Genomic DNA, 14,006 nt, shown 5'->3' with positions numbered 1-14,006 from the left:
ATTTTTTTTTTTGAGACGGAGTCTCGCTGTGTCACCCAGAATGGAGTACAGTGGCCAGATCTCAGCTCACTGCAAGCTCCGCCTCCCGGGTTCACGCCATTCTCCTGCCTCAGCCTCCCGAGTAGCTGGGACTACAGGCGCCGCCACCTTGCCCGGCTAGTTTTTTGTCTTTTAGTAGAGACGGGGTTTCACCGTGTTAGCCAGGATGGTCTCGATCTCCTGACCTCGTGATCCGCCCGTCTCGGCCTCCCAAAGTGCTGGGATTACAGGCTTGAGCCACCGCGCCCGGCCAGTTTTTTGTTTTAATTTGTTTTGTTTTTGTTGTTTTGGGGTTTTTCTTTTGAGACCGAGTCTCAGTTTGTTGCCCAGGGTCCAGTTCAGTGATGCGATCTCAGCTCACTGCAACCTTGCCTCCTGGGTTCAAATGATTCTTGTGCCTCAGCCTCCTGAGTAGCTGGGACTACCAGTGCACACCACCACGCCTGGCTAATTTTTATATTCTTAGTAGAGACAGGGTTTCACCGCGTCGGCCAGGCTGGTCTCAAACTCCTGACCTCAAGTGATCCACCCGCCCCGGCCTCCCAGAGTGCTGGCATTACAGGCGTGAGCCACTGTGCTGGCCTCTCCTAGCTAATTTACATTTTAAATTTAAGTTGTCACACGTGGCTGTGGCCACCGTATGGACAGTGTGGGTCTGGCTGCATGTGTCAGGCTGTGTCACGTGTTAGGCTGTTGGCTGTGGCTGTCCTCACTGTGCACCTTTGCTTCTGCGGTCTCGTTTCCAGAACTTCTCTGCCTGTCAGAACCCCATGACACACCCCCATTATAAAGCCTTCTCTGGCTTTCCTGCATCCATTAGGAAGGTATGTGGATGCCGCCGTGGCCAGCCCTCTGCAGTGTGTGCATGGTGTCCCTCAGACTTGTGCCTGTAGCTGCCCTTGGCCTTCGCATGGCTCCGCCAGCGTCCCAGCCCTACTGTGGCCAAGCCTGGGGCTTCCCTTGACTCCGTGTCTGCACCAGGTGTCCCATTGCTGGCTCTGCCACAGAAACTCTCCAAAGGGCTCTCTCTACCCACTCCTGTGAGCTTTTTCTCCACCGGAAACTGTGTTAAGGTCACCTTTGACCTCATCATTGTTCTGCAGGTTACCATTCCCCCTTTTTAAAAGATTGTGGTGAAATAATACATGACCTAAAATGCGCCATTTGAACCACTGTTGGGCGTGCAGTGCCATGGCATGAAGTATGTTCACAGTGCTGTGCAGCCATCGCCACCTTCCATCTCCAGAACTGAGCCCTGCTCTTCCCTCTCCGCCCCTGGCAGCTGCCATTCCGCTCTCTGTCTCTATGGCTTTGAGGGCTCTAGGTACCTCATATTTAAGTAGAATCCTACAGTGTTTATCCATTTGTGACCAGTGTAGATCACTTGGCGTAATGTCTTTCAGGTTCAGCCGTGCCATAGCTTGTGGCAGGGTTTCCTTCCTTTTTAAGGCCGTGTGACATCCAGTCCCACCTTGCTAAAGTAGTTTGTTCACCTGGTCACCAGGGTGACCCTGGAGCTCCCCTCTGGCCTCACTGCCTGTGCTTGGTCACCTTGGCTAGCTGTCCTCCCTTCTCCACCTCTGAGCCTGCAAGGGCTGCACTCCACAGAGGTCCCAAGTGCCAGCCCTGAGCGCAGCGCTTGGCTCTGCTGCAGTGGCCCGTCCCTGCGAAGGCTTGGCAGGCCCTCACTGAGCCTCCTCCCCTGCTCACTCCTCCTCTGCACTCTGCACCCCCACCCACACTGTGCCGCTTCACCGTCTGCCACCCTGGCCCGCGCCACTGTCCCTTCCTGTTCAGATCAGTCAGCAGGGTGCCTCAGCTTGTTCCCCACCTCGACCCTGGCCCCCTGCCATCTTTTCTGCACATGGGCATGACAACCTTTTCAAGTGAAATTCACATTCTCTCATGTCTCATCAGAATCCCCAAAACCTCCCCAGTCTCTGATAACATATCCAGGGTCTTTCAGTGGCCTGGAGGAGCTGTAAGATCTGCTTCCTAAAGCCTCCACCCTGTCTGCTGCTCCTCTCCAAACACCGGACCCTACACACCCCTCCGGCAGTACAGCACCCATCCTGCCCTTCATCCCTTGCTTGGCCCATAAGCCAGTCCTTCCAGGTTCCTGCCTCCTCTGGCCATTCCCCACGCGGGCCTCTCGCAGGAAGCAGTTTTCCTGTGTCCGCCCCCACCCCCTGCAGGAGATAAGCTGCGGAGAGAAGCATTGTGTCACCTAGCACCTCGCCTCACACGGAGCAGGTGCCCAGCAGATATGTATTGTGTGGAGGACTCTCTCCCTGTGGCCATTTATCTGTTTGTTCCCATGGGGTTTGCCATGTTTGGCTGCAGTTCATGTCACTCGAGGACATTCCTTCCCTGTGCCGTTGGCTTTGCGACTCTGGCTCTGTCACAACTCCAGCTGTGCTATCATTGGTCCACATCGTCCCCTCCTCTGTTTCCTGTGACTCCCGTGGGAAGATCCTGTCTCTATTCCTCTTTTCTCTCCTGCATCCAGTGCAGCACTGGGGCAAAGCAAGGGGATGGGGAACTGGCGGGTGGCCTCTCCTGGGCAGGCAACCATGGCACCCAGGTGCTCCCTGTGCTCCAGAGGGGCTGGGGAGGTTTCATGGGGTGAATAGGCATTGGCGAGCTGACATGTCCCTTGTCCTTTGCAGGCCTCTTGCAGTCTCCAAGGCACCATGAATGCCATCGTGGCTCTCTGCCACTTCTGTGAGCTCCACGGCCCCCGCACTCTCTTCTGCACAGAGGTCCTGCACGCCCCACTTCCCCAAGGGGCTGGGAATGAGGACAGTCCTGGCCAGGGCGAGCAGGCGGAAGAAGAGGAAGGTGGCATTCAGATGAGCAGTCGGATGCGTGCACACAGCCCCGCAGAGGGGGCCAGCGTTGACTCCAGCAGCCCAGGGCCCAAAAAGTCGGACATGTGCGAGGCAAGTGTCTTTGGGGTCTTCGTTTTGCGATCCCTGCAGTAGGTGTGGGATGGACAGGAGGACCTGAGAGCAGTGGATGGAGCCTCCCAGGGTAACACAGACTGCTTCTCAGGGGCCCTTCAGTTCCTTCTGCTCATCCTGACTGTAGCTTTTTTTTTTTTTTTTTTTGAGACAGAGTTTTGCTCTTGTTGTCCAGGCTGGAGTGCCATGGTGTGATCATGGCTCACTGCAACCTCCACCTCCCAGGTTCAAGTGATTCTCCTGCCTCAGCCTCCTGAGTACTGGGATTACATGTGCCTGCCACCACGCCCCGCTAATTTTGTGTTTTTAGTAGAGATGGGGTTTCACCATGTTGGGCAGGCTGATCTTGAACTCCTGACCTCAGGTGATCCACCTGCCTTGGCCTCCCAAAGTGCTGGGATTACAGGCATGAGCCATCACGCCAGCCTGTGTTAACTTCTTTAACCCACTCTGCCTCCCTGCCGTGGCCTTCATGTTTGTATTCACACACTCCAGCCTGTCCTGGAGGCAGGTCCCCAAAGACCCCTGCTCCCAGCGGAGTTTCCTGCTCCCGGGATCCCCAGTGTTCTCGGTGGGTCACTCCATCAGCTCTCGAGCTCTTGGGAATGAGTGTGAGTTTTCCCCAGTGGGCCACTTGTTTGTGTGGAGGACCTGGGTCAGGGCCCGAAATCAGGGCTGGGTGTTGGACCTGTCACTGCAGTGCAAACAGGAACCTAAGCTTGTTCTTTTGGTTCCGCTGCAGAAGCAGAGGATGTGTGAGAGCTGCATCCATTGCTGGAAACGCCTGTGAGGAATGGGGGGTGGGGAGCACCTCAGACCTGGGAAGGAGGGCACTGCTGGGGCGTCCTTGAGCTGGTGTTGGGGTTGCCCTTGGAGGAATCCTGCGACATTGTGGGGAGGAGCTTGCCTGACTCACTGCCACGCAGTCTTGGGGTTGGGGCAGCTCCAGGGCGTGCAGCCTCAGCACCGGAGTGACTGTGGCTGCAGCAGGGCAGCGAGGCAGTGGGGCTGCAGTGGTGAGCTGCCACACCAACATCCTGGAGCTTGGTGCCCGCCCTGTTCTTTATTAGGCCTCTCGCCTGTAGCTGAGGCCCCTTCCAGGTATTTCAGAGCCAATGACAGAGGCTGGGGGGCAGTGGGTAATGCTACCACCACAGAGCCCCTCACCCTCTGGCCAGCTGCTTCTCACCTCAGCCTCAGTTTTATCTTCTGTAGAATGGGGCTTCTCACTGACGTTATCTCAGAGGGTGGCACTTGGGATTGAATGAGATGGAGCATGCAGGTCCCTTTTCATGTCGTCTGCTTTGTAAGTGCTCAGCAAATATCTGTTAGGAACAGCCTCAGGCAATCTCTGCGATCTCTGTGTTCTGTTTTCCTCTTCAGGAAACATTTAAATCTTCAGATAAGTATAAATCCGGAAGCCAATTATTTTACACAAAATAGCTTGAGTTTTCCGAGCTCAGATTTGCGTAAACCTAAGAGAGTTTGTTGCCCTGCTTCCCAACTAACAGATTTACTTTTCCTTTTCATGGACAGGGCTGCCGGTCACTTGCTGCAGGGCACCCGGGGTATATCAGCCACGATAAAGAGACCTCCATTAAATACGTCAGCCACCAGCACCCCAGCCACCCCCAGCTCTTCAGCATTGTCCGCCAGGCCTGTGTCCGGAGCCTGAGCTGTGAGGTGAGCCTCGTGGTCACAGAACCTGTCTCTGTGGGAGCCCACATGCTCCCAGGTGCTCTGGATGGGCTCGGAGTCAGCATTGCACAGGGAGGCAGGCACTGATCATCTCTAAGGGCAGACCCTCAGATCAGCACAGCACAGGGCACAGGATGCCTCCATTGTCCAAAATTGCAGAAGAAGTCACGTTGGACTTGCTGAGCATTTTCTGAATGGGTGCTAGCTTTTGCACTTTAAGCACCAAACTTTTATTATTTGTCCTTTTATTATTATTGTTTTCTTTTTTCCTTCTTTTGTGGCAGGGTCTCACCCTGTCGTCCAGGCTGGAGTGTAGTGGCACCGTCGGGTTCACTGCAACCTCAAACTCCTGGGCTCAAGCGATCCTCCAGCCTCAGCCTCCCAGGTGGCTGGGACCACTGGTGTGTGCCACCATACTCAGCTGGGGTTTTTTGTTGTTTCTGTTAAGACAGAGTCTCACTCTGTCGCCCAGGCTGGAGTACAGTGGTGCATCTCACTGCAACCTCCACCCCAGGTTCAAGCGATTCTTCTGCCTCAGCCTCCTGAATAGCTGGGACTACAGGCGTGCGCCACCATGCCTAGCTAACTTTTTGTATTTTTAGTAGAGACGAGGTTTCACTGTATTGGCCAAGCTGGTCTTGAACTCCTGACCTTGTGATTCGCCTGCCTCAGCCTCCCAGAATGCTGGGATTACAGGTGGGAGCCACTGTGCCCAGCCTTTTTAAAATTTTTTTGTAGAGATGAGGTCTCACTATGTTGCCCAGGTTGGTCTCAAACTCAAGCAATCCTCTGGCTCATCTTCCCAAAGCACTGGGATTACAGGTGTGAGCCGCCACGCCCAGCCCTGTGTGTCCATTCTTGATGGATGTATTCCTAAGATAGGAAGCATTTTTGGTTAGGTGGTTCACTGCATCAACATCACCTTTTTTTATTATCTCAGTCCTCATTCCAAGTCTCGGTGATGGTCCCCTGCTGTTCTCAGCCTGCTGAGGTGTGGATGATTTGTTCCTAAATTACGTTGCTGCTGCTGTTGCTCTTGACTCTGAGCTCTTAGGTCTTTGTTTGTTACAAAGAATTCGTCGGCCGGGTGCGGTGGCTCACTCCTGTAACCTCAGCACTTTGGGAGGCTGAGGCAGGCGGATCACGAGGTCAGGAGATCAAGACCATCCTGGCTAACATGGTGAAACCCCATCTGTACTAAAAATACAAAAAATCAGCTGGGCGTGGTGGCAGGCACCTGTAGTCCCAGGTACTCTGAAGACTGAGGCGGGAGAGTGGTGTGAACCCAGGAGGTGGAGCTTGCAGTGAGCCGAGATCGCGCCACTGCACTCCAGCCTGGGCAACAAAAGAATTCGTTGTTCAGTTACTAAACTTCCTTGTTATCGGTGTCCACCCAGTCAGGCACACCAAGCTCCCTTGCTGTTCTCATTCAGTGTGGCTGTGTGCCTGCCCTCAGCTGTCCTCTCCTTTTAATTTGCTACCTCTGGTCTGCTAGCAGGCAGCTCAGCACGTCTTAGAATTGTGTGTTAAGGAAGAGTAAGTATGTCGTGAGGAGAGACTGAAGTCCTCTTAGAAGAAGAAAGTATGTGGGGCTGGGTGTGGTGACCCACTCCTGTAATCCCAGCACTTTGGGAGGCCGAGGTGGGCAGATCACCTGAGGTCAGGAGTTCGAGACCACCCTGGCCAACATGGTGAAACCCCCTGTTTCATAAAAATACAAAAAAATTAGCCAGGCGTGGTGGCACACACTTGTAATCCCAGCTACTCTTGAGGCTGAGGCAGGAGAATTACTTGAACCCAGGAGACGGAGGTTGCAACGGGCCAAGATCATGCCACTGCACTCCAGCCTGGGTGACAAGCGAGACTCCAGACTGCCCCCCTCCCAAAAAAAAAAGAATAAAATGTGCAGATTTCAGTGCAGGGAGAGTGCAGTGGCTGCTTTGATCTGCTGGTTCTTCTGCATGCCACGGGTGAGTAAGCTGATACATTTGAGTCTGGGAGAGGTGTGACATATGCATGGGAGTTATTTATGGCTCAAGGTGGAAAAAAAGCAGTGAACCTTGTTGCTGGCCCTTGCAGTCCACGATGACAAGTGGTGTTGGCAGCTTGACCACAGGAGCAGAAGAGGACAGTCTTTAGCTCTCATGGTCCCCATCGTGCCACTCTCCCCTGTTATTAACGCTGGCTGATTTGTGCCAGCTGACTGAAAAGTATGAAGAAGAGGCTTTGATTTGGTACCACTAAGCGAGGAAAGGGCTGTCTGAGTCGCTGGTGTCCCTCCAGGTCTGCCCTGGCCGCGAAGGCCCTATCTTCTTCGGAGATGAGCAGCACGGCTTTGTGTTCAGCCACACCTTCTTCATCAAGGACAGCCTGGCCAGGGGCTTCCAGCGCTGGTACAGCATCATCACCATCATGATGGACCGGATCTACCTCATCAACTCCTGGCCCTTCCTGCTGGGGAAGGTCCGGGGAATCATCGATGAGCTCCAGGGCAAGGCACTCAAGGTGAATGCAGAGACAAGATGCCAGGGTGGCAGGGGGCCCTGCACTGCAGGAATCGCTCTGTGCTGAGGTTAAAGCCTGGAGCCCGGGTGGCGTCTTCCCCTCCGCTTGCAGCCACTGCACTGTGTGAATTGTAGTCTCTTGGCTTCAGGGCTGGAGGTCGTGGTGAGGAGCCTCCCAGGCCATCCCGCCTGCTTTACTGGTCTCTCCTGCCCCCGCTGTGCTGGTTCTAGCTGAGCTCTGGTTTCTTTGCTGCAGTCAGACCCCTGGTATCTTTGTTTCCTCTGGCCTTTGTCTCAGGGATTTCTGTTAATCCCATTGAGTTGCACCACCGAACGTAGGCCTCCAGCTGTGGAGCTGTGGAGCTGCGGCTCAGGCCAGGCCAGGTCATGTTCTGGTAACAAACAGCCTCCGGATCTCAGCATCTTCAAGCCATAGGGCCCGTTTCTTGCTCATGCAGTGTGCTTTGCAGGAGAGCGGGGCTCTGCTTGCTGTGATTGTCCTGGCAGGCAGAGTGGTAGCTGTATGAAAATGTTGCCCCTAGGCCAGGCGCAGTGGCTCACACCCGTAATCCCAGCACTTTGGGAGGCTGAGGTGGGCAGATAACCTGAGGTCGGGAGTTTGAGACCAGCTTGACCAACATGGAGAAACCCCTCTCTTCTAAAAATACAAAATTAGCTGGGCATGGTGGCACATGCCTGTAATCCCAGCTACTTGGGAGGCTGAGGCAGGAGAAATGCTTGTACCTGAGAGGCGGAGGTTGCAGTGAGCTGAGATCGCACCATTGCACTCCAGCCTGGGTGACAGAGTGAGACTCTATCTCAAAAAAAAAAAAAGAAAATAAAAAATGTTGCTCCTTCTGCCCTCCAGAAGCATGGACGGTGCTAGGAGCCTTGTTTCTCTCAGCTTGTTGGCCAGAGCCAGTCACGTGTGCATTAGCCAAGTAGTGCACCCAGAAGGGGAGGCGGAGACAGGTGGGGAGCAGCGCAGATGGCCACTCACGAGAATCCCCCGGGGTGCCTTGGGTCGCTCTTTAGGAAGGGGACAGGAGAAGCTCAACCAATTCCTGTGCTCAGGTGGCTCCTGATCTAGCTGGGGGTGGAGCTATGCTGTTGGGAACAATTGGACTGGTGGCACCTGTGTGCTCTGCCTCGAGAGAGTGCAGTGGGACTGAGCCTCCAGGAGTCAGGTCCTGGAGGTGGCTGTGAACGAGTGGGGGTCCAGGCTGCCGGCAGCTTTGGCTAAAAGAGGCCGTCCCTTCCCTTTGCATTTCAGGTGTTTGAGGCAGAGCAGTTTGGATGCCCACAGCGTGCTCAGAGGATGAACACAGCCTTCACGCCATTCCTACACCAGAGGAACGGCAATGCCGCCCGCTCGCTGACATCGCTGACAAGTGATGACAACTTGTGGGCGTGCCTGCACACCTCATTTGCCTGGTAACAGGCGCCTCTGCTTTTGGCATATCCATTAGTGTAGAGCAGTCACGATACATTGGTTGGCTTGTATCTGTTCTCCCACAGATTTGGGAGAACGGTGCTTAGCCGAATTTTCTTGCTGCCTCTGCGAGGAGCGCTGGCCTGTGGGCACTTGTCAGTGAGCACAGATCTGGGCCGAGAGTCCTTGTTCTCTGGGCCTCTTCCCCTGAGTGTGCAGAAAACTTATTGAGGTGGAACTCGCTTCTTCTTGGGTTCAAGTTATTCTCCTGCCTCAGCATCCCAAGTAGGTGGGACTACAGGTGCCTGCCATCACATCCAGCTAATTTTTGTATTTTTGGTAGAGACAGGGTTTCACCATGTTAGCCAGGCTGGTTGCAAACTCCTGATCTCACGTGATCCACCCGCCTCAGCCTTCCAGAGTGCTGGGATTACAGGCGTGAGCCACCGCGCCCGGCCCTTTTTTTTTTTTTTTTTTTTAAAGCATATCTGAGTTGTATCGTTCCAGCCATAAATATAATCATAATACCGTGATCATGTCCAACAAAACAGACAGACTCCTGAGTGTTCTCCAGGCTGCAGGCCCTTGTGCAGTTTCCCTTTTGTCTCACAAATGACTGCGTTGGCATCGGAGCAGCACCCCAAGTCTCTCTGGTTTAGAACAGCTCCCCCTTGCATCCCCTCCTGTCCAAGTTCCTCCCATCCGTCTATTGAAGGACCTTGGTCATTGGTTTATGGAACTGCCTGCACGCGGGATCTGGCTGGTTGTGCCCTGGTGGTGGTCTTTTATACCCATGTTTTCCTTAAACTGGTAGGATCAGGGGCTGGGTGAGCAGCAGGTTTGCTTTTTCCTTTGGTGAGAAGGCTCATAGCTGGTGCTGTGTTCTCCAGGCTCCTGAAGGCGTGTGGCAGCCGGCTGACCGAGAAGCTCCTGGAAGGTGCTCCGACCGAGGACACCTTGGTCCAGATGGAGAAGCTCGCTGGTGAGGCGGGGTGCCATTGCCGGGGCCTTGGCCCAGATGGCCGTGGGGCGGTACCAGCTGTCTGCTCTCCTGGCAGGAAGAGCTGAGGGAGGGAAATGTGGCTCTGAATCAGCCCAGAAGGAGCCTTCGGGAAGCTCACCCTCTGATCTCGATGTGATTGTTGTGATTTCCTGTCTCATTTGCCTTGACCCTGTGTGAAAGAATCTGTTCCCCAGCTAGGTGGGGAAAATTCACAGGTGGGCTGTCCCTAGAGAGAACTGGCTGATTGAAGGCTTCTCGTCCTGATTTTGTGATAGCCAAGTGCTTGGTCTGGTCGACAGTCTTTGTTCCTTTACAAATAAAGTGTTCTGTTTCAGTTGGACCCAAGTTTTCCATCAAGGGCAGTGGTTCCCTGACCTCTCAGGTGCCTGGGCTTCCCCAGGTTCCTGATCTGGGGCTCGGGGCCCTGTGTCTGGGGATCCTGGCACTGTGTCGCCAGCTCAGAAGCACTGGGCCAGTCTTGGCCAAGCTTTCCATCAGGGATGATTTGATCTTGGTGCAACAGGTCTGTGGTTACGACCATTGTTCCACACCATGAGTCATTAATAATGCTTCCCATGCTCTGCTTGCAAATGACCGGCCTTCCAAACAGCTGGAGCTATTTCGAGGTGTTTCTGCAGGCAAGTGCAGGCGTGCCCTCAAATAAGCTTTGCCAGTGGACTCTTAGCAAGAGTGGAACCCGGTCAGGAAAGACAAAGCCTGGGAATCCACTCCCATGCCCTGTGGGTTGGCTGGCCCTGGAGCCATTTATTATAGTGCCAATCGTGTTTCTAGGCATGTGCAGATGGCAAGGGCAGTGTCTTGGTGAGCTTTTTAGCACAAAGAGCTGGGTCTGTCGAAGCTGGCACGTAGTGTGTGCTGGGGCCTGCAGAGTGTGGGTTTCGGGCTCTGGAACGCGGTGTGCCGGGCATCTGCGCAGCTGTGGGGTTTCCAGGCTCCTGGAAACGCAGGTCTGTGCGGGCATCGCGCAGTGTGGGGTTTCGGCGCCCCTGGAAAACGCGGTGGTCGCTGGGCATAGCACCTGTGGGGTTTGCGGGCTCCGGGGCTTGCTCTTTGGCCTCAGATAGACCTGGCTTCGCATCCTGGCTCTGTTTCTCACGTGCACCCTTCTGTTTGGGTCTCGTGATATGAAATGGAGATGTCGTCATTTGTGAAGGCTCCATGAAGGTTCATTGAAATGACAAATACTCATTTTTTCATCTGTGAAATGGAGATAATAGTGCTGACGTCAGAACAGCTGAGAGGACTAAATGAAATGATGTTGGATGCAGCCATAAAGAAGAGTGAAGTCGGGCACTGGTGCACGCCTGGAATCCCAGCGCTTGGGAGACTGAGACAGGCGGATTGCTTGAGCTCAGGAGTTTGAGACCAGCCTGAGCAACATAGGGAGGTCCATCCTCCACAAAAAATATGAAAAGTAGCTGGGCGTGGTGGCGCATGCCTGTAGTCCCAGCTACTTGAAAGGCTTCATTGGGAGGATCACTTGATCCCAGAAGACTGAGGCTGCAGTGAGCCGCGATCGTGCCACTGCATTCCAGCCTGGGCAACAGAGCCAGACCCTGTCTCAAATAAAGAAGATGGGAATAGTAGACACCAGGGACTCCAGAAGGAGGGAGGGAGGGAGGTAGGGAAGGGAGCAAGGGCTGAAATACTTTCTATTGGATACTATCTGGGCATATTACTTCCTGTGGTTCACTGTCTGGGTGACAGGGTTCATAGAAGCCCAAACTTTAGCACCACGCAGCATACCCTTGTAACAGCCGCGCACGTACGCCCTCAATCTAAAATAAAAGTGGATTGGGAGGCCGAGGCGGGTGGATCATGAGGTCAGGAGTTCGAGACCAGCCTGGCAGATACGGTGAAACCCTGTCTCTACTAAAAATACAAAAATTAGCTAGGTGTGGTGGCAAGCGCCTGTAGTCCCAGCTACTCAGGAGGCTGAGGCAGAAGAATCACTTCAACTGGGAGGCTGGGGTCGCAGTGAGCCGAGATGGTGCAACTGCACTCCAGCCTGGGCGACAGAGCAAGACTCCGTCTCAAAAAAAAAAAAGTGGAAAAAAAAGAAACAATGTGTAGATCCTCAAGAACTGTGGCTAACTGGGTATGCTCCGTAGACACACTGTTGGCGTTTTTCTCACTGGTTTGAGTTTTCTCACCAGCAAAGAACAGCTGACGGTCTTTCCGTAGGTGCTTCTAAGAGAGATGTGTGGTGCCCTGGGCTAAGTAGACAGCAACTGAGCCCTCCCTCCCACCCCAGGGCTCCCAGAGCAACAGGGAGCATGGGACCTGGCTGCAGCCAGGAATCTACACTGACTGGCTCAGCCCACGACGTGCCTTGGGCTGAAGTCAAGGGACAAGACTGTTTGTATTTGTAACTGTCCATGTTGTCTGTCTTGCAGATTTAGAAGAGGAATCAGAAAGCTGGGACAACTCTGAGGCTGAAGAGGAAGAGAAAGCCCCTGTGTTGACGGAGGGTATAGAAGGGCGGGAGTTGACCCAGGGCCCAGCAGAGTCCTCCTCTCTCTCAGGCTGTGGGAGCTGGCAGCCCCGGAAGCTACCAGTCTTCAAGTCCCTCCGGCACATGAGGCAGGTAGGCAGCAGGGGCAAAGCACATCAGGAACGCGGGAGGAGAGCCCAGCTGTCCCTGCCCACACGCCTTGCCTCTGGACCCTGCATCTTCAAAACCCTGCAGGAAGTGACTGACAGCCTCCTCGGTGGGTGGCTGGGGGCATGGAGCATCGGGGGTATTAGCCCTAGGATCAGTGCTCACCTTTCAGTGATGACCTAAGTATCTTCAAAGAAAAGCCCAGATAGTTGGCATCCCATGGTCCTCTAATCCTCTAAGAACCTCCTAAAGGCGTTGAACAGCACCATAATTGGTTTGGATGCAGCCTGGACCCTGCCCATTGAAAGTAATAGTCATTCTTGGCTGGGTGCGGTGGCTCACGCTTGTAATCCCAGCACTTTGTGAGGCCGAGGGGGGCGGATCACGAGGTCACGAGATTGAGACCAGCCCGGCCAACATGGTGAAACCCCATCTCTACTGAAAATATAAAAATTAGCTGGCCATGGTGGCATGCACCTGTAGTCCCAGCTACTCAGGAGGCTGAAGCAGGAGAATCACTTGAACCTGGGAGGCAGAGGTTGCAGTGAGCCGAGATTGTGCCACTGTACTCCAGCCTGGGTGACAGAGTGAGATTCCATCTCAAAAAGAAAAAAGAACCTGCATACAAACCATAGTAGTAAACAGCAGCCAAACCATGGAATATGATTAATTAGAAGAAATAGGCAGTGTGTGTTTAGGGTGATGTATGTACATGTGTGCCTGCCAGACATGACAAAATCTAACAGTGTTGCCTCCAGGTATATCGAGTCAGATGCCGGGAGAGAGGGGTGCGGGTTGCTGGATTACAAGGGCAGGCTGCCTTCTTACAAGATTCTTCTGTATGTGTTTTTGCAATGAGCACTGATTCATCAGAAGAGAGTTATTTGTTTTGGAAAATGGAGTGAGTCTGATTTCATGGCAGATATCCTTGGGGCTTCTGGATGAAAACACTCATTCCATCAAAATCCTGCATTCGGCTGAAACCTTCCTTGTCCATTGCTTATGTCGATGAAGGTTGGAAGGGGTCTGGAATTCCTCTGGAGGTGGGACTGCATTGAGGCTGTTGGGGTTTGGTGAAACGTGGTATTGTGGTCTCTCTCTTATATTGTGTTTCAAAGCTGTGTTTGTCTTCTTAGAAGCCACGAGACAGCAGGCTGGACTTTCCTAAGGTGTCAGTGTCACGGAAGTTAATAATGGGGTGTGGGGAGAGGCTGTTCTAGGTTAAAGAGTAAGGACAGGCCGGGCGCGGTGGCTCAAGCCTGTAATCCCAGCACTTTGGGAGGCCGAGACGGGCGGATCACGAGGTCAGGAGATCGAGACCATCCTGGCTAACATGGTGAAACCCCGTCTCTACTAAAAAATACAAAAAACTAGCCGGGCGAGGTGGCGGGCGCCTGTAGTCCCAGCTACTCGGGAGGCTGAGGCAGGAGAATGGCGTAAACCTGGGAGGCGGAGCTTGCAGTGAGCTGAGATCCGGCCACTGCACTCCAGCCTGGGCGACAGAGCGAGACTCCGTCTCAAAAAAAAAAAAGAGTAAGGACAGGCCGGGCGCGGTGGCTCACACCTGTAATCCCAGCACTTTGGGAGGCCGAGGCGGGCGGATCACGAGGTCAGGAGGTCGAGACTATCCTGGCTAACACGGTGAAACCCCATCTGTACTAAAAATAAAAAAATTTAGCCGGGCGTGGTGGCAGGCGCCTGTAGTCCCAGCTACTTGGGAGACTGAGGCAGAAGAATGGCGTAA

At 53.9% G+C, this 14,006-nt stretch overlaps 1 protein-coding gene across 8 annotated transcripts in view; it reads left to right on the top strand.

Annotated features, from left to right (window-relative positions):
- FLCN (folliculin) overlaps window positions 1-14,006 on the top strand; it is a 27,722-nt gene that overhangs the window by 6,955 nt on the left and 6,761 nt on the right. For 6 of the 8 annotated variants that reach the window (XM_017895600.1, XM_017895599.1, XM_017895602.1 and 3 more), the window contains 6 exons: window positions 2,709-2,981; window positions 4,539-4,685; window positions 6,984-7,205; window positions 8,478-8,638; window positions 9,527-9,618; window positions 12,057-12,247. In XM_017895600.1, the coding sequence (XP_017751089.1) occupies window positions 2,733-2,981; window positions 4,539-4,685; window positions 6,984-7,205; window positions 8,478-8,638; window positions 9,527-9,618; window positions 12,057-12,247 (1,062 nt within the window). In that variant the 5' untranslated portion in view covers window positions 2,709-2,732. The other 2 variants (XM_017895604.1, XM_017895597.1) reach the window with 2 other exon arrangements.

Source organism: Rhinopithecus bieti, unplaced genomic scaffold (genome assembly GCF_001698545.2).
Source record: "Rhinopithecus bieti isolate Rb0 unplaced genomic scaffold, ASM169854v2 scaffold_26813, whole genome shotgun sequence".
Lineage (NCBI taxonomy): Eukaryota > Metazoa > Chordata > Mammalia > Primates > Cercopithecidae > Rhinopithecus > Rhinopithecus bieti.
This window is presented reverse-complemented; position numbering and strand designations above follow the sequence as displayed.